Raw genomic sequence first — 20,814 nt, forward strand, 5'->3', positions numbered from 1 at the left:
CTTTCTTTTTGAAATATATGAAGGTCATATTAAAATGGTTTTGGAAACATTTTACCATGCTTTTTACACATATTTACAGTTAGGTTCCATTTGTTAACTACATTAGGTTACAAAAAATGAAAAAAATATCTTAAAATAATAATTTATTGATGATTTGGTCCAAATTAATAATAATAATAATAATAATAAAATACAGAAAACAACAGCTGTAATATCTATCTATCTATCTATCTATCTATCTATCTATCTATCTATCTATCTATCTATCTATCTATCTATCTATCTATCTATCTATCTATCTATCTATCTATCTATCTATCTATCTATCTATCTATCTATCTATCTATCCATCCATCCATCCATCCATCCATCCATCCATCCATCCATCCATCCATCCATCCATCCATCCATCCATCCACCCACCCACCCACCCATCCATCCACCCACCCACCCACCCATCCACCCACCCATCCATCCATCCATCCATCCATCCATCCATCCATCCATCCATCCATCCATCCATCTATCTATCTATCATTATAATAATTGAGAATAAAATAATTAAAAATTAATTGTAACATTTACTAACAGATTATTAAAAATCTAAAGTTATATGTTAATATGATTTAGCTAACATTAACTCAAAATGTATAGATGTATTTTTGGAATATTTTTGTAAAGTGTTCTTTACATTTTTCTTACTTTTTAAAATGTGTTTTTATGCATTTATTATATAATTTTACACTGTTCCAGGGACACTTTCAAACTTTGAAAGTCCATCAGAAATATACCAATTACAAAGAAATAAAGTGAAATAAACATTACTGTGTGAAAAATTGTTTATTTATATATATATATATATATATATATATACACATACATACATTTTATATATATATATATATATATATATATATATATATATATATATATATATATATATATATATATATATATATACACATACATACATTTTATATATATTACAAATTAAGAGCCTTTTAAATCAAGATCAGGTAACTAATAATTTTGGTTGACTTGATGGTTGTCTGATATTGCTTTTATTGTTTTTGACCTTGCCATTCCATACATTTGATCCATTGTAGGACGCTGCATTAATGCGGTCATCAGAATCAGCTAAGCCTCTTTGGGGATTTCAGCCATCTGTGAAGTCAATGAGTAGCTCTAATGTACTGATCTGCCTGGGATAGTGTGCATCTCTCTCCCATCTTCCATGCGCTAATCCCATATACCAACAAATACAGGCAGATATGACACATCCCCATTCTAACTCTAGAAGGTGAATCTACGGCGAGCATGGCAGAGAACCGTTTGCTTCTGAAAGCCTGTTCACAAAAACACAATCGAAGTGGGAGTTGAAGGACATGTTGCTTCGCTGTAATTCACTCTCAAAGTCTAAAGTTGCTTGTAGTGCTTGTAATGATATTTCCATTTCACTTGACAATAGCTTTTCAACTAAAGCGGGTTAAAAGTTTCACCATGTGAGACAGAATAAGGACATGCAATGGAGATCTGTAAGCTTTCTGAATCAAAAGAAACAATAAAACATTCCCAAAGCAAATGTAATGGAAATCATTTACCGCAAAAAGGCCCTATTATAGGTTGCATAAAACTTGTATTGCTTAAAAATGATAGGAAAATTATCAGGGATACAATGATCATTAAACCTTTGGTTTAGAACAAGCGGAAACCTCCCGCAATCTCTCTTGAAGCCAATACGGAAGTAATCAAAACTGCAATTCCTCGACTGGCCACTAGGGACAGGCTCCAGAAGGGAGCAGAATCTCATTGAGCCCCATGTTAAAATTCCCGACTTTACAGCAGAAAAAAAAACATGTTAACAGCCTGTAAATTGTGGTTTTGGCCTATACGGTTAATTTTGACCCTCATGACAACTGTGAGAGTAATTTTTTTTATAACTCATTCATTTACATTATATAAAGCCTTAAAGTTCTGCATAATTAAGGGCGTGTTTATTTTGAGTGACAGGTGGAGCCATTTATTCGCCATCTATAGTCATTACGTCACCTAAGCTCCGCCCACATCCCGCCTTATTGCCCATTTTCTGTTATCCGGGAGTGACACACCATGACTCGTTCGTAAGATGGCAACGCCCAGCTCGCCCATACTTTAAGCTTCAGAACGGCCTATCCTATGGGTGACGTCACGGACACTACGTCCATTTTTTTACAGTCTATAATTTAGAATGATGCAATTACATTCCGTGCATGCAGTTAGTAGGGTGATGGAATGAGGGGAAGGTAATGGGCTTGGGTCATCATATTGACATGAGAGTGATGCTCCATAAATGAGTTTTCTCTCTGTAGTTAGCTCCTTTTACTAACTGACTATCTGAAACTTCCTCGAGGGAAACTCCACTGGGAAAGATTCCAGTTATCATCCTCCACAAACCCCAACAGAGAGAGAAATAATAACATAGGGTCCATGGGTGCAGTTGTGGCCTAATGGTTAGAGAGTCAGGGTTCGATTCTCAATACCGCAATGCACAAATGCAAAACAGCAAAAATGGCCACTGCTTTGGGGGGGGGGGGGGGGGGGGGGGGGTGTACAAGTGTTCACGGTTTGCAGTGTGCGCATTCACAACATTCATGAGCCTTACGGTTCAGATTGTTGGCATGCAGTGTATTCACTGGAGTCTGACTAAAGAACATACATAAATATATAAAATCTAGGGATATGTTCAGAAACACGCCAAAAGTGGTTATTTATATATAGCACTAAGTATCTATAAGTTAGTATACCGGTATGTTTTTCTGTGAAGCACCTTGTTAAATTGGCTAAAGCTGGAATGTGGAGAATATCAATAAAAAAAACTCAAGAGCATGTGTTAAAAATCAAGTATACATGTACGGTGGTCTCTGAATAAAGTCTGTTTGTACTTTTGCCTTGTGTGTACTGTATTTGTGTAAAAGAGCATTTTATATGCTATGAACAGTGTTGGGACTTAGAGTACAACAGTGTACTTTAAAAAAAAAAAAATGCATTTCGATATTGCGTTACTCCATTAAAAAGTAACTAATTACATTAGTTACTTTTTAAGAAAAAAGTAAAAAGTTATTTTTTACTGTGTTACATTACTTTTGGGTAACTTTTTTCTCACCTGGGCTTGTTTTCTTATACTTAAATTTTTTTTTAAGTTATATTTTTGGGCAAATGTAAAGGCCCTTTCACGGCAAAATTGAATTACGAAATAAGGCTGCAGGAAATGGGTATCTATATGGGTATTAACTTTCATGAGCATTTTTACCTGTATATAAAGGTAAAAATGCTCATAAAAGTAAAAAACAAAACAACAACTCATAAAACTCATAAAAGTAAAATTTAAACTTTTTGAAAAATATGATTTTATATATATATATATATATATATACACTATACACTAACTATTAATCAGCAGTTAATTAGGAGTTTATTGAGGCAAAAGTTGTAGTTATTAAATAATGTTTTGATGTTTTGGTAACACTTTAGTATGTGTTCCCCATACTAAAGTGTTATCAAAACATTATTTATGCATAACTGCAAGTCATGTGTCACCTCTAAGCTCATTAAACAGTCTGTGTAAATTAACTTCAAATGCAGCTTCTGTGTTTCTTGATGAATTTTGTTGATACTTAATTAATTTAATTGGTAACAGCCCTTTTTATTATAATTTAATTTAATATAATTGAAATAATGATGCATGCATATAATTAGGTTAAAAAATGATAAGGTAGTTTTGTAGCATTTAAGTTTAGGTATTGGGTAGGATTAAGGGATGTAGAATAAGTTAATATGTGCTTTATGAGTACTAATAAACAGCCAATATCCTAGTAATATGCATGCAGCAATAGTTAATAATTGAACCCTAAAATAAAGTGTTACTGATGTTTAAACGCATAATGTTGAAGACTGATATTATAAATGATTTAAAACATGAAAAGTTACTTTAAATGTGAAATTAAAACTGCCAGTATAGGCATGCAGCAGTAAGTCACTGTTGATGAGTGAGTCATTCAGATTCAAACGATTCATTTAAAAGACTGATTCATATAGGAACAAATCATTTCACTATCTTAATCGATCTTAGTCACTGAATCATTGATTCAATTGATTCGTTGAAAAAGCTAAATTCATTCAGTAAGAAAACACTGCATGTGTTGCGCAGAGACGCGATTACAGTGCTCTGACTTTGTTTTTAACTATTCTCGTTGGCGAAATAGAGTAAAAATGGGCAATATAGTGTCTAAAATGTAAGTCACTTAATATTTAATATAAAACCCTTAATATAAAATCAATATCAAATTTGTTATCTTGGTTAAATAATGGCATAAATATTACTGTTTACAGAATTTTTGATCAAATAAATGTATAATATAAATGTGAATACAAGAGATTTTCTAAAAAAAAAACAAATAAACAATAAAAACATTAACAAATATTAATGACCCCAAACTTCTGAACAGCTGTGTACAGGTTTTTACAGGATTAGTGGAGACGGGAGATTTTCAAAATTCACATTAACTACACTCTTAAACTCCAGGACCATTTTTTGGGATTTCCGCCTGGATTTGGCATACCCAAATTGAAAAGCTTCCCATACACACATACAGTGGTCTTGGTTCAAAATGTTGGTGTCATAAAACACTGCTAAAAGTCATAAACATGTAAGTATATGTTGTCTAAGCTGTAATAACCCCCCCAAAAAGTAGGCGCTTTTTGATTTTTTGTTTTATAAATATATTATAGAAAGTGTGTAACTCAGGCCCTGTGTGCGCTAGGACCCTGCAGACAGTTTGGGCTGTTTCCACTAAATTCCAGAAAATAGTGGAAATAAGAAGTTTGTCTGTGTCATGTTGTATGCAAGATTTACTCAAATGGGTCTGAAGGGAGGACCCCCCTATTCTTTTTAGAGTGTAAAGTATACCCATATTTATTGAAATGGACCCAATATGGATGCCCAAATGGATTTGAATAAAATCGAAATGCATTAAAAACTTGTGAATTGAAAAAGCTGTATTGTTATCCAGCCCTAGTTCCCGTTAATACCTAACTTCCATTTAATTGAAAGACAATTGAAAAAAAAGTTGATTGCAATAGCTTCTACTATGCTGAAAAAAATGATTTAGCAAACATAAACAAACTCTCCGCACAGAACGAAGTCTCTAAAAGAACAACACTTTCACAACCAAACAGTGCATGAATAAAAGAGGTAGAAAAAGAGCCTGACCTGAGCTCTGCCATGCTTCCGCTTCGGTGCACACACGTCACCTCCCGGGTCTGATAGCCAACCTGCAGGTCCCAGACCTTCAACCCCTGGCGGTTCTGACGATTCCTCGTCCTCTTCTTTTTGATGAGCTCTCGGGTCTCGGGGTCTCTCATCTTCCCCTTCTCCCTCACCCTGTCCTTCACACGTTCCCTTTTGTTTTTTTCCTTCACCTCCTTTTTCTCTTTGTTCTTGCGTCGCTTGCCCTGGCGCTCCTGTCTGGCTTGCCGGTCCCGTTTTGCTTTCCGTTCTCGTTTCGGCTCTCGGGCTTCTTGGGTTTCCCGTGTCTGTCGTATAGGCGAGATGGTGCAGGGGCCCCAAGGTCCCACCCTCAGGCTGTGCAGGCTTTCCTCGCCCTCACATTCACCTGGCTGGCAGGTGCGGAACTCTGTGAGGTTGGGGCAAGCCGAACCGCCAAAAAGAGGCGGAGCTAAAACCAAACGCAAACGGTTCTGCAAGCCCATTCCACAACTCTTGGAGCAGGACGTCCATGGGGAGAACTCGGACACCACACAGTCGCGCGGGCAGGGGATAAGGCAGGCTTGCTCTAATCGTGGCTTGGGCTCAAAGTACTCGCAGATGGCATCTTCCGCAGGCACGCCATCCGATTTGTGCACGCAGCCCACTTCCCGCGTCTGGATGCCCTCTTCGCCCCGAGTGCATACCGCTGGCCTTGGCACGCCTGCGCTGCGCATAGACACCGGCACACACTGGTTCCAGGCCCCTAGCTGCCAGTCATACAACTCTTTGTGCCAATCGCACACCCGGAAGCAGCTCTGTTGGTTGCTGGGCCGCTCTGACTGCTGGCAGTTGGTGTGTAACGTTGTCCAGCCCTCGGAGTGGGCACACCATACTGCTCGGCTTTGACTTCCTCCCGGACCACACTCGCTGCCCATGCACCTACCCCATGGCCCTAAAAGAGAGACGAAGATGAAAGAGGCAACATTATAATTTAGCAAAGCAATAGAACAGATGTCTTAAATTGCTCTCATGTTCAATATCCTGCTCGCATCCTCTAACAGGTCATAATTAATGTCTCTAGCCTACATGCACTTAAGCCATTAAATAGAGCTAAAAACCGGACGCGAGCAGGAGAAGTCAAATACCCATTGCCTGAATCAATATCCCTGTATTCCCAGGGAATATAATTTAAAACACTCTAGGGAGGTGTAGTAGTGAAGACAAGCTGATTTTACTGATGGATTTCACAGCGTGCCAGATATTTTTGGGGAGAAGGTCACAGGGAGAAGAAAGAAAGAGGTTGTTAACATTGTTTTAAAAGTGATGCTTCACAGACATGTTGGTTTTGCTCATTAATATTCAGTAGGTTATGTGCAAATTTAATATTATGATGCTTTATTTTTTCATGAAATATTAAAATGTGGATAAAATAAAAATACATTCATAAAAACAATATGTGCAAAACCTTTACCGTTATAATTACTTCAGCTTGTAAAAGAGGCAGCATCCTTAAAGGGACAACTTTATATGTTATCAATCCATAAAAGGTGCATATTAGTACCTTAGAGTTGTAATTAGTACCCACATTTAAGTAAGCACATTTTTTTCTGTCCAAAAATAATTCATATTATATTTTTAACAACACATTGCCCTTTTTAACTAAGTTACACAGTGTTACAATGCAAATTATTGTTGGAGTAATGGGTCCTGCACACTGTGCGATTTTTCAAAATCCTTTGCGAATGTCCCTTGTCAGACTGTACGAACATGATCGCCATGTCACACTGTAAGATCTCAGTTGACATTAATGTCAGACTGCACGATAGTTAAGGCGCGCTAAAAACGGACGCGCGCAAGAAAACTCACCCGGAGTTTTATATCATCAATGAATGACGCGTTCAGTGATGGTGAGCTGCATTACACGCGGGACTGAAATGCTGGCTACAGAGAAATCTCTAGCTCTCGTTTTGGTCATAGTTTGTCTTGAAAAACAGAGATATTTGACTGTCGTCGTAGGAGAAGTCACACTGCAGGATTGTGTGGCAAATCTTCTGACACTGCCAGAATTTCGTCTGAGGTAAAATTTGATCGCAGCGCTCATTAATCGGCTGCCGGTGAACATGTCAAACTAACGACCGAAGACGTCAGATTTTAGCCTAGGATCTGAGGAATCTTTTAGGATTTGCTAAATTTGTCCCAGACGGCCAAATCGTGGCCAAAATCGCACAGTGTGCACCTGGCTTAATACGTATTGCTGTCCCCCACCCATTCAGATGTTCATATGAAATTGTGACATTTTTTATTTTTATTTGAAAACTTGCAACATCTGACAACTTCCACTAATAATCCTGGTATTTTGTTGAACAGTGGATAGATACAAAGAATAGTATTAAAAGGATAGTTTACAGTTTTACTCACTTTCAAGTCATTTCTAGCCTATATGACTTTCTTCTGTGGAGCAGAATGTTTTTGTGCATATAACGAAGGTCAATGGGGTCCAAAACAACAATTATGGACATAAAACTTTTTTTTCCCAAAACATCTTTTTCTGCTCCACAGAAGATTTTTAAAGAGAAAGAAATACAAGCACACAGTCTGAAGCAGAAAATCAAAGTGAGCCGAAAGATGAACTAAAATTCAGCTTGACAATTGCTGAGATCACGGATATGAAGGGAAAAAGTGATATATTGCATCTCTATTTTAATATTTTTTAATTACCATGATCTTCTGTAACCATCACCTAAGGTCATTTCACTTGATTGCAAAGCTAAGATCTTCTCACTACAAGTATTTTTTTAAAAGCTCTCTCTCTCTCTCTCTCTCTCTCTCTCTCTCTCTCTCTCTCTCTCTCTCTCTCTCTCTCTCTCTCTCTCTCTCTCTCTCTCTCTCTCTCTCTCTCTCTCTCTCTCTCTCTCTCTCTCTCTCTCTCTCTCTCTCTCTCTCTCTCTCTCTCTCTCTCTCTGACTACAGGGTTTCATTGAATGTTCTGGTCTTATAAAGTGCCTGGGTCAAGGGGTGATTTATTTCAGGGAAATGAAGGCCATTTGAAGCCCTTCTTTTTCACCCCACTTGATAAAGACGACGAGACAGTGTGATGTAAATGTCAACGGAAGAAGCAGCGGGCTGAATTAGCCTACAGCTGCAACCACAAGAGCCAGATCAATACAGATCGATACAGACCACAAGAAACTGCTTTGGATATAACAGACGGAGCCACCACAAACAGAATGACCTCAAACGCCAGAAAAGGATATTCGCACTGCATGCACTCATATGTGGGCTTTTTTCCCACCCGCAGTTCCAAACACAAGCTTCTGATTTAATAAAAAACTAGCGGTGAGTAATTTCTGTCTTATTCCACATGCAGTTTTTCACATGGTTAGCCACTGCAAACTCCAATTTTCCAGGGAAATCAGGAGAAATATGATTTTGAAAGCAAGAAGGAAGATTAAAATTCCAAACAAGTGTATTTAAATCTCAAAATTCAATCTTCCAAAAGTAAATTCCAGGTTAAGTACAAGTTAAACTCTATCGACGACAGCATTTGAATCATAATGTTGATTACTAATAAAAATGTACAGTATTTCCACCTCTCTCTTTTTTTTAAAGGAACACAACACATTTTTATGAAAAGCTCCTTTTCTGACTCCCTAGAGTTAAACAGTTAAGTTTAACCATTTTCGATCACCTGATCTGGCAGTAGAAGTTTAGCATAGTTTATCACAGATTATTGAATCAGATTAAATGGTTAAACCGGTCTGATTAAAGGGTTAGTTCACCCAAAAATGAAATTTCTTTCATTAATGACTCACCCCAATGACTTTGGTCCAAAAATAAAAATAAAAATACAACTTTATTCAGCATTGTCTTCTGCGTTTGTTTTCAAACCTCAAATAAAGAATCAAAGGTGGCCAATCAGGATTCGTGATTCATATCGCCAATGTCACATGATTTCAGCAGTTTGCCAGTTGACACGCGATCCGAATCTTAAATCATGACCGTTTGATTCTTTATTTGAGGAACACGGAAGAGAAGACAATGCTGAATAAAGTTGCATTTTTGTTTGTTATTTTTGGACCAAAATGTTTTGTTGACGCTTCAAAAGAGTCTAACTAACCAACTGATGTCACATATGGACTACTTTGATGATGTTTTCATTACCTTCTGGATGTGGACAGCAAGTGGGCATTCACTTAATTCAAAGGACAGAAAGGCCTCAGACTAAATCTAAAATATCTTAAACTGTGTTCCGAGGATGAACAGAGGTCTTACGAGTGTGGAACGACATTGGGGTAAGTTATTAATGAAATAAATTTCATTTTTGGGTGAACTAACCCTTTAAGACCGACAGAAAATGAAAAGTTGCAGTTTTCTAGGCCGATATGGCTAGGAACTATATTCTCATTCCTGTGTAATAATCAAGGTATATGCTATTATGCAGCGCCTGAAAGCAATGTTCCTTGATCATTACGGAGAAATGAAAGTGTAGTTCCTAGCCAAAGCGGTTAAAAAAAAACGCAACTATTCAGTTTCTGTCAGTCTTAGTACACAATGTAACTACAGAAGTGTCAAGTTTTAAATAGGAAAAATATAGAAAGTCTTTGGTCATTTTTTGAGCGAGGTGCTAACGGTCTAAGGGATGGAGAGATGCTCTTTAGATCCAGGCTCTGGTTTGCCTGGCCAAGTACAGGCTCTGGCTCCAGAACATGAACCTTGCTGGTGGAAAAAGCGTAATATATATATATATATATATATATATATATATATATATATATATATATATATTTTTTTTTTTTTTTTTTTTTTTGCTTTTTTGTAGTAATCAACATCATGCTGTAGATTGAGAATGTTTTATTGAACCTGGAGTATACCTTTAACTAGAGCTTCTATCTAAAAAACAACTGCAAGTGTTTGTAGAGGAGGCATAATGGAGCTCCCCAGAGAGAGCAGGCAAGAGCTTCTTCATTCACAATGCCTGCAGCTGCAGGTGCTCAGAATAATTTATGAGCATGTCACAGGGTGATGTGGTCATCTACAGGCCAGGGGACACCAGGGGAACGCACAGCAGAACACCATGCAGGACTGGCGGCACATCACAGAAGCATGATAGAGTCATGCCGGCAAATTTTAAGAAACGGCGGAAGATGGCAAATTCATTTCCCCCCGTAAAGGTTACCATGGATGTGGTATTAAATGAAAAGAGATGGAAAAGGCAGGGATGTGGGAATGAGAAAAGGAAAAGTAGATGGGCAAAAAGCAGAAAAGATAAAAGAGGGCGAGGGAAAGAGGTTTATGGTAGATAAGAGGTCCTTTGTTTGTAGGCCACAGCTCCAGCTGTTAGATTTACAGCCACAGGACATCAGTAAAAGAGCTCATCAATTTCTCTGTCCGGTCATCCACCTGCCACTCACTGATGTCTATTATCTGCTAACACACAAACACAGTCCACACATACGCGCACATATACTCAAATATGGCACAAGAACTGCCATTAGCAGATGTAAAGAGCTTTTTCAGTTTAATGCAACAACATTTCTAAAAAAAAATTAAACTGATTTAATGATACAATATTATACGAGCAAGAGTTGTTGTTTCGAATATCGGCTGCCGCAGACAATTATAGCCATGCTGATATCCAGACAAACAGAGTGATTACGAGTGTGACACTGCTTTTTCTCAACAATTCAATAAAGTAATTAAACAGATATTGACATTTACTTTTTTCTACTTAACTTTGTTTTTTACTTTGCCAACAAAAATAGCCTAAGCTAATGCATGTACGTCTCTGAGCAACACGCTATCTGTGCTACTGAATGAATAAGTGTTGGATGAACTGAACAAATTAGTTTGATGGATGATGCAATGAATCCAGTATAAAGAAATGAAATGCATTTCCTGAATTAATTTAAATTTGTGACTGAATCAGTAGAGTGAATGATTTACTAATTCACTCATAAAGACATGTTTCATTCTTGAATGAATCTGTGTATTTGACTGAATCGATTGAGTGAATGATTTAGTTACTGATAAAGTTTTGTTCCTGAATGAATCTGTTTTGGATAAATAATAAATCAAAGGAAGCTTTTTAGAGCAATTGCATTTACTACAAAAAATCTCTAATTTGAGAAATTAATGAAATACAATTAATTTAGGTTTGATCAGATTCTCAAAGGCCTTCATTTGTTAAATGGAAGCAAATGATTGCTGAAAGTTAATATGCGTGTTTCTCACAGATATGATTATGTACAGTAGTCAGCTGTTTGAGGATGAGAAGTTGGAGGAGAATACGATAAATAAAAGAATGATGGAGGGAGAGTGAATGCTCGTATGTAAAATTATTTCTCTTTCGCATCCTCTCTCCATTCCTAATTTGGTCCTTCCTGTGGTGCCAGGTGGGCCAGCTAAAGCTGGCATTTACCAGGGAAATGTAAAACAGCGTGAAATGTTGCTCCATACCAGCTTGGCTGGATACAGAGGCTTTGGAAAATGGAAGCATGCTGGGCAGATGCTCTGCATTCATATGCTCCAAACACCCACATGATGAAGAACCAGGAAAAACCTGAGAAAAGGTCATGCGACTATTGTTTAGATCTGCAAGATTACAAAGCCAAAATGTTATTCCATTAAATTGCATGATATTTGCTGTGAGTGAGGGAAAAAGATGATTCACTGAGAATCACTGTCGAATGAGGACAGACGGTTTTATCTACAGCCCACAGAGAAATATTGAAGATAGCTAATAATATCAAGAACAGCTCACATGCTCACCTACACATTCAATATCAAGATATCAGCTACATCCGAGACAATCATAGGAGTCATAAAATCTTTTATCCCTTTTTCTTATTCATGTCAAATCTCTTTTTTGATCACAGTAGAAGCACTAATGTTTTTATCGAAAGCTTGCTGCAGCTTTGGCCACAATTCCCTTTACACAGTCTATATATATATATATATATATATATATATATATATATATATATATATATATATATATATATATATATATATATATATATATATATATATATATATATATACTTTTTATAATTGTAGAGTGATACAATCTTTTACAATTTTGCTAACATACTCATATTATTCTCCTTAAAGGATATAAAATGACCCGGATATATTTTTTTTTATTGCTTCAGGGTTGCTCTATTGTATCTCAAGAGACTTAATGGAATTTGTATTATTGTTTCTAGTAGGTATCAATTTTGTCCTGAATGTCTCTCATAAAATTCCCTATAAAAGTACACAAATTAGAAAATTTTTACATACAGTAAGAGTCTATACTCTTATACTTTTTGTAAAAATTGTCTAATTTGTGTATAGTTCTATAACATTAAAACATGTCATGCAAAATGTGCGCTACTAACTGTTTCCAATCAAGAAAATATATATTATTAATATTAATATAATATAATACACTTACATTATATTCTTATAAAATATTACCAATATAATTGCTTTACAGCACCTAACTGAATTATGGAGCACCATTAAATATATATACATTTTTTAAAAGCTCTGACCTCTTGCCAAATCACAACAGTGAATGTGGCACAAATCCGGCCCTCATTTTTTTGGTCACACATGGCTCAGATCTGTTTTTGTCATGACAGCGTGAACAGTGCAAACCACATGGAATCTGATCTTTTCAATTCCAAAGCCACAATGCCCCAATTGAGTCTCAGTCTGAACAGTCAAATCGGAATTAAAGAAACTTGTTTTTTTAATGTCATCTAGAGCAATATTATTCTGCGCAGTCACTTCAAAGATTTTACATTCCCAAAGGTATTAAGACATGACAAGCAAAATAACTTTTTGTTTTTGTTTTTATCGTTCTTTTGTGCATATGGGTCCAGAATGATGCTCTGTTCACACTGGAATCTGATAATCGCAACATTTAAAACAACACTGTGAACAGCTATGCAAAAAACTAATCAGAATTGTGCACTTAGGCTCGCAGTGTGAACGCAGCCTTTGTTGGTGTAACTGGTCCTACCCGACCCACTCCTAGCAGGATTCAGACCTGGGTTTCCGCCGTGGGAGGGTGGCGCGCTAATAAGAAAGCTAAAGATCGCAGCCGCTGGTGTTAGTTGCTTGCGCGCCTCTTGAGGCCAGGGGAGTGAGATTTACATGCACAGCTCTTATTGGCTTATGTGTGTTACACTCACCCCCCCTAAACATAACTTCCATCTGGGTCACAGCACCAACTGTAACCTGGTCTACTTCAAACCGGGGGCTTGGGAGGCGGGCATACTAACAAGGAAGCTAAAGACTGCAGCTAGTGACAGTCGCCGCTAGCGCACCTCTAGAAAAACGCCCTAGAATCAGGTGACTCAAGCATAAATCTCAACCATTGCTGTATTAGGTATTTAAAAAAATCCCATCTTTGATTTTTAATTCCTACAGAGAGTTTGATTAATCATGCAATGCCACTTAGAAGTCAGCCCTGCTATCTAAATGCTTTTCTATATTAACCAAATGCTCTACAACCAACTCCAGAAAGCTCAAATATGAGAAAATCCAATGAAAATGAATGTCCATTAAATTAATTTTGCAAGTTATTATGTGTTTGTGCATCAGTATTTGTCTTGTTGAAGGACTTTCCTGTCGAGATGAGGCAATCGTTCTCAGTCCAGACTGCACTGAGCTCAGTCAAGACACTTTGGAGGGGAAAAAGGTATAAAGGTAAAAAACTGAACTATTGATCAATCTAAATAACTAATATGAAAATAAGTGCGAAAATACAAAACAGTGCAAAACAGTTTGAGTAATATGAGTAATTTAAAATGAATCATGCATCTTTCATAAAAGCTCACTGAGCAGTGTGGTGCTTTGCTATTATTACATGGATGTTGTGCAACATTGCACAGAGCCTGTGAAACTGCCACACTATTGAAAATATGGTCTTTTCAGCTGCATTTTTGAGCAAAGTATCACTTTAAAGGAACTGTATGTAAGAAATGTATTTCAGTTAATCATAAAATGGCCCTGATATGTCACTAGACATAAAGAAATCATGTTCATTTCAAATACTTATATCACTGACAACAGTAGTCCGGCCAGGATATAGTCATTTAAAAGTTGTTGTTGCAGCCCTCAACTGATGTTGATGATGTCCAACCTCTACCTATCGACCAATCACAAATTCAGTAGTGTTACAGCACCCTGGTTGCCAGATCTGCTCTAGTTACCACAACTGCAGCTACAAACAATCCTGCTGGTTTCTCCTGAGACCCTATCGGGCAACCTCGAGTCAGAGGGAGGGGAGTACAAGTTTTGGCCACAATCTTACATACACTCCCTTTAAACCATACTTTGAGCTGTGCTGTTGTTTATATATAATGCAGTGAACTACATCCATGTGTACACACACACACACGCACACGCACACGCACACGCACACGCACACGCACACGCACACGCACACGCACACGCACACGCACACGCACACACACACACACACACACACACACACACACACACACACACCAAAAACAACTTTTCACTAAGGGTCAAAAATAATGGTTCAGCTTGAAAATAGCTGAATCATCACTAGAAAATGGGCATGAGCTTCACAATTTCAAGAACATCTACTCTCATAAATCATTGTAAGGAGGTCGAAAAAAATACAACAGCTGAATTTCGAAGGTTTGCATGAGTGGACCCGAGCACTGTATTCAGTCTCTGGAAAATATGCCCACTTCACACAGAGATGGGATTCCTACCCCCCGCTGAATGCCATCTAACACACAGACCTTCACACATTTATCATTCACCACTGAGCATGTGTGTGTATGCAAGTGTATGAATGTGACAAGAAGGATTGTGTCCATGTAACCTCACACAGAGAGATGCTATGACCACCTGCTTGAGCTGTCAGTGAATGGCTACCTTTCAAAAATAGAGAATAGAATAAGAATAGAGCTGCGTAAAATAAAGTTAAATAGGCATCCGTCAAACAAAAATCCAGGAATAGTTCACACAGACAATCTGTCATCATACGCAACTCTGACATCGTTCCAAACCTGTATGACTTTCATCTGCAGAACACAAAGCATCTTTCTCAATTATCCTTTCTCAAAATATCTTCTTCTATGTTTCACATTTTTAATTTGGATGAACTATCTCTTTAAGAAATCAAAGACACACATAGACATTAAAATTAATAGAAAGTAATTATGAAATACCATGGAAGCTTGTTTAGACCACAGAATAATAATAATAGAAAAAAGGTAATTGTAACATTTTTCTTGCAATTGCGAGTTTCTCACAATTTAGAATTTTTTCTCCGAATTTTCAGTTTACATCTCACAATTAGTACTTTATAACTTTCATTTGCAAAATTATCTCTCACAATTCTGAGAAAATTGAGATTGCAAAAGAAGAGATATTGGGCCCTATCATACACCCGACACAATGCAAGTGTTTTAATTAGTTTTATCCTGACAGTTATCATTTTCATGTTCACCGCCCACAAATGCACTTCTACCCATCTGTTCGCCCATGGGCATGCTGGTCTAAAAAACAAGGTGTGTTCAGGCGCATTGTAGGCATGTTGCTATTTTGAGGCAACAGAAAATGACCGTGGCATTGACCAACAAAAACCTGGTCTAAAGTCAATACCGCAGTTTCTTTTGTTATTTAAAGGGCCCAGGTAATATGCACCTATGCGGGTTCACATCACATGTACACTCTGCTTATTACACGTGCAGTAGCACACAAACATGCCAGATATTTAAAAAAAAAATACAATGTAAAATATTTTTATTGTGTACACAAAGATAAAAATGCATGTATCGGAATTACCTATTTGCGGTAATGACTAATTAAATTGGCTACTTATTTAACCAATCGTCGTATTTAAACTGACTGATCAGGTCTATGGTGACTATTCTGTGTCTAAATAGCAAATCCACCATGGTGCAAGCACAACTGGCTTTTAAAGGTAATGTGAGATGAGACTCTGATTGGTTTATTGCAAGTTACACCCAAAACACACCCATGACTTAACCATTTTGGACCATGGCTGAATCAGAAATCGCCCCGACATGTATAGTGGCGTCGGAAACTATAGTGGACGTTATCGAGTGCACTCATTCTAGCCCACATTGCACCACTATAACAAGTGTACAGCCGATGCACACTCAACCGCTGTCTGAATTCGCTCACTCATTTTCATTCATGCCTTCAAGTGAACTGTATATTAGTGGACTAATGTAGGGAATAGTAATTGAGGGTTTAGAGGGTGGTTTCGCATTCAGCCCATGTGTCTGGTGCGCCAAACATATTTTCCGTCGTTAAACTAGCAAAAGTGAATTCGGACACGCCCTAAGTGCACCTGCGCCATGGGCTTCAGACCATGTCGTTAAATCGTTAAAATGGCCGCTTAATGTGCAATTCTGACTTTTCTCTCAGAATTGGTATTATGAGTTATAAAGTATTGTAAGATATAAATTCTCAATTGCGAGGGATTTTTTAAAATGTATTATTTTAATATAAATTGTAAATTATTTTTTGTTGCTTAGCAGAAATAAGCATACATAACATACAGTATGAAGTCAGGTACACAGCATGACATTTATCCACTGAATGAAAAAGGAACGCAATAAGGAAAAAGGAATAACTATGAGCTGCATTATTGTCTTCTTTCCACAGTCAAATCACTGACTGGGCGTTTACATGACTTTAGTCTGATGTTCATTAATGTTTCTTTGTGCTTTAACTACTAGTAAAGAGGAAAAGATGGTTCGCTCATGCTCCATACCACAGTTAAGAGTGCCAAAGTAAAACTTATCATATCATTGGTTATCACATTTCGTCACAAATGATAGTGTCATGTACAGCATAAAACTTAACATTAGATACAAAATATCCAAGGAAGAGGCATGTGTACAATTCATGTTACTAAATATGTCCTTATTTTATTTCATATATTTAAACATTTTATGTCACTATGGATTACATTTAACTGTTCCTAGTGATTTTTTTTTTTAAATGTATGAAATCAGTTTATACAGCTACTGTATGGATCCACTAACATTTGACAACCAGAACGTGTACAAATAGCTGTCCTCATTTTGAACCATATGTTTAAAAATATATATATATTATCATTTTAAATCTAAAATAAGTATTATAATAAATGCTATTTATTCATTTTTAAGTGTGGCTTGAGTGTGTACATTTTTTGTGAGGCCATTTCGAATTAAATGTACATTATTACACCAAACACACTCACAAACAGATCCAAACAATCCGTCTCAGAGCTCTCAGTACAAATCCCCTGCCATATCAATGAGTTACACATTGTTATGCCGCAATAACACACACCCTCAGAAGAACTACATTTGCTCCCCAGCCATGAGTTGGCCAGAGAGGCCGATGAGACACACAACGGACACCAGATCGGGCCAGCTCGGGAGGAGGTCTGTGCCCGCCAGCTGTAGGGAACTGACCACATCCTCCCTTTGTTCCTGAAAGAACAGTGGCATTCTGTACTGTGAACTCACAATAGAGAAGCACCTAAATCTGGACGGGTGTGACGACGTGCCTGGTCAGGGCTTCAGCTGCCCACGCACAAAAATACTGCATGGCACAAAGGATTCTTTTTGGCTCTTCTATGCAAACACACCCACAGATAAACGCCTCAAAACATATTATTCATCTATGGTTTTCTGTAAAACAAATTTAAATAGTCCTACCTCATTTTTATTATTTAAACGATTTGCCCAAAACTATGGCCCATTTCAGCCTCAGTTCAATAAAAAAAAGCATAACTATCAATGCTGAAAATAGTTGAGTACATTTTTCAGGATTATTTGATGAATAGAAAGTTTAAAAGAACATAATTTATTTGAAATATAAGATTATAATTGTCTTAACTGTCACTTTTGATCAATTGAATGCATTTTTGCTGAAAAAAGTATTAATTCATTTAATGTCTGACCTAATGGTATAATATTATAAAAGCTTTCTATTAAAAAAAAGCCTTCTATTCATCAGATAATCTGTTTTCAACAGTGATAATAAATAATAAATGTTTATAGAGCAGTAAATCAGCATACTAGAAGGATTTCTGAAGGGGATAATGTGACACTGAAGAGTAATGATGCTGAACATTTAGCTTTGTATCACAGAAATAAATTACATTCTATATTCTAACAGAAAACAGTTACTGTAAATTGTAATAAATGCATAAATCAAATAAATGCATAAAATAAATGGTGAGCATTTAATTTTTTTTTACCAATACTTAATAATAAGAAGCATTTTATAACAGCTCGTAACAATCTTTTGTAATAACTTAACATCACAAAAATAATGAGAAACTAAGTCATTACAAGAAAGTTTGTATTTATGAAATACAAAGTCAAAATGTTTCCCACACATTTGTTATGAGAAGCTATGCCATTACTATGAGAAATTATCTCAGCATAATCAGATATGGATTCATAATTATTACAAAGTTCAAAATTATTAAAAAGTATAATAAATAAATAAAAAATACTAAAACAAATACTAAAATGGCCATAATAATGCAGAACATGCAGCTTTTTTAAAATTAATATTTTGGTTTGGAAATGATTTATATTTTTAAAGTCCCCCTCTTACTGTTAGAGATCTCCTGAAATTTAGATCTTAATATTTGAAAATCATAAAGTCATATTATCTTGCTTCTCAACTCTTCTTAATTGATGTTTAGATATTTCTACTGGTGTACAAGACAAAAATACAGATTAAGACTTTCTTTGTAAAGACATTCTTCTTTGTTCTTTATATGCTTTCCATTTAAAATAAAGTCCCAAGCTACACAGTGTTCATTACAAACAGCTGCTGTTATCTAATTCCAACAGAAGAATAATCAAATCTTGGAAGGGTAATTAAGAAGATGCTTGCAGCAAGAGGAGGCAGTTGGGCTCTGGAGGAGACAACACTTTAGCTGCGCTACTGAGGCATGATTTATTCGTGGTCATATGTTGAGTACCTTCAACATGTTCTGAGATGATCTTGTATGTACATCAACACCTATGTACACTGAACCTGTGGCAGAAAGCTAGCAACTACGTGTGAGGTTCATGAGGCTTTGGACATAAAATGAAAAAAGGTGATCTTAAGACCTCAGAGTGCAATTATTTTTGACTGATCATGCAGTTTATTTTATTCCATCTCGTATGGCATTCAAAGATAATTTCAAGATACAGTAGGTTTTAAAGATCTGAGTCAATCAATAATCTTAACATCAAAACAGAGTAAAAATGTTAGTGGGCGGCTGTGAATAGTGGCGTTATCAAAGCAGACATGGATAAACTATGACGGGAGGAAAAGCAAGAGACGGAGAAACCAAAGATAAATGCGGACAGCGAGGCAGAGCAAACGAAAAGGGAAGTGTAAAGGAAATCTTTCAGGATCTATGGGCTTCAGATTAATGACATTAGTCAGAGAACAGGGCAGGGGGCTGAGGGGTTTACATGATTGGATTTGGCTCCGATAAAGATGAGAGAGGTGCAGAAAGAGAGGAAAAAGAGCGATGTAGACGGCAGGGGTCACGCCTGCCAGCATGTGGCCATGTGGAGGGGGTAGAGTCAGCGGGTTTGTGGGCACCACAATGCTGCTTTGATTAACATCATGTTCACGTCACATTTACATACACTGTAATCCACCCATGGAAATAAACTCTCCCTTTCATCATCTTCCCCTGCTTCAGTCTGAATCAGGGAAACAATGGGGGAAAATTCAGTCGAATCAACTTAATTGCTTAATCAAACAATCAATTTATTATCCGTCTAAGACAACAAACCCAAGGAGGACCCTATTATGCCCTTTGTCAAAGTCTTGATTTGGTTTTTGTAGGACCGATTATGTCCTTTCTCAAGGTCTTGATTTGGTTGTCTTGATTTTGGGGTCTACTAGAATAGGATTTCATGCTTGAATGTAAACAAACCCCCACCTTATTCTTCAAATATTTTATATCCACACCTCTCTTCCCAATCTGTCAGTAACGCTTTGTTCAGTTCCAGTCTCTATTTAAGGATTAGTTCACTTCAAAATGAAAATTTCCTGATATTTTACCCCAATCTCATCCAAGATGTTCATGTCTTGTTTCTTCAGTCGAAAAGAAATGCAGTTTTTTGAGGAAAACATTTCAGGATTTTTCTCCATATCAAAGACTTCAATGGCAACCAACATGTCAAATCAATGCTTTTCAAAGGCTTCGAAGGGCTTCAGAGGCTCTGCGCGATCCCAGATGAGGAATAGGGTCTTATCTAGCAAAAAGATATGCCATTTTCTAAAATAAAAATGTATATAATGTATATACCTTTGAAACTAAATTAATCTTGCGCTGTTCTGAGCATGCCAATGTCACACTAAAAATGTCGGAACTAGACTTAGGCGGAAGTACCGCCCCCCCTTTTACAAAGTACAAATGCTAAGACTATGTGGCTAATTAGCTCAGAGGGAAAATATTAATAATTTTTCATAACTCGTTATGATTAATTATGAATATTTGAATCAGTTAAATAGATTACCTTGATGTGGCTACATTAACATTACAATCA

The 20,814-nt window shown here is 36.8% G+C and overlaps 1 protein-coding gene across 1 annotated transcript in view; it reads right to left on the reverse strand.

The window, feature by feature from the left end:
• Positions 1-20,814, reverse strand: part of thsd7aa (thrombospondin, type I, domain containing 7Aa) — a 143,430-nt gene that overhangs the window by 84,632 nt on the left and 37,984 nt on the right. The window contains exon 2 of the mRNA XM_067426606.1: positions 5,249-6,197. Coding sequence (XP_067282707.1) covers positions 5,249-6,197 — 949 coding nt within the window. The remainder of the gene's footprint in view (positions 1-5,248; positions 6,198-20,814) is intronic.

This window comes from Pseudorasbora parva, chromosome 19, assembly GCF_024679245.1.
Source record: "Pseudorasbora parva isolate DD20220531a chromosome 19, ASM2467924v1, whole genome shotgun sequence".
NCBI classification, from domain to species: Eukaryota; Metazoa; Chordata; class Actinopteri; order Cypriniformes; family Gobionidae; genus Pseudorasbora; species Pseudorasbora parva.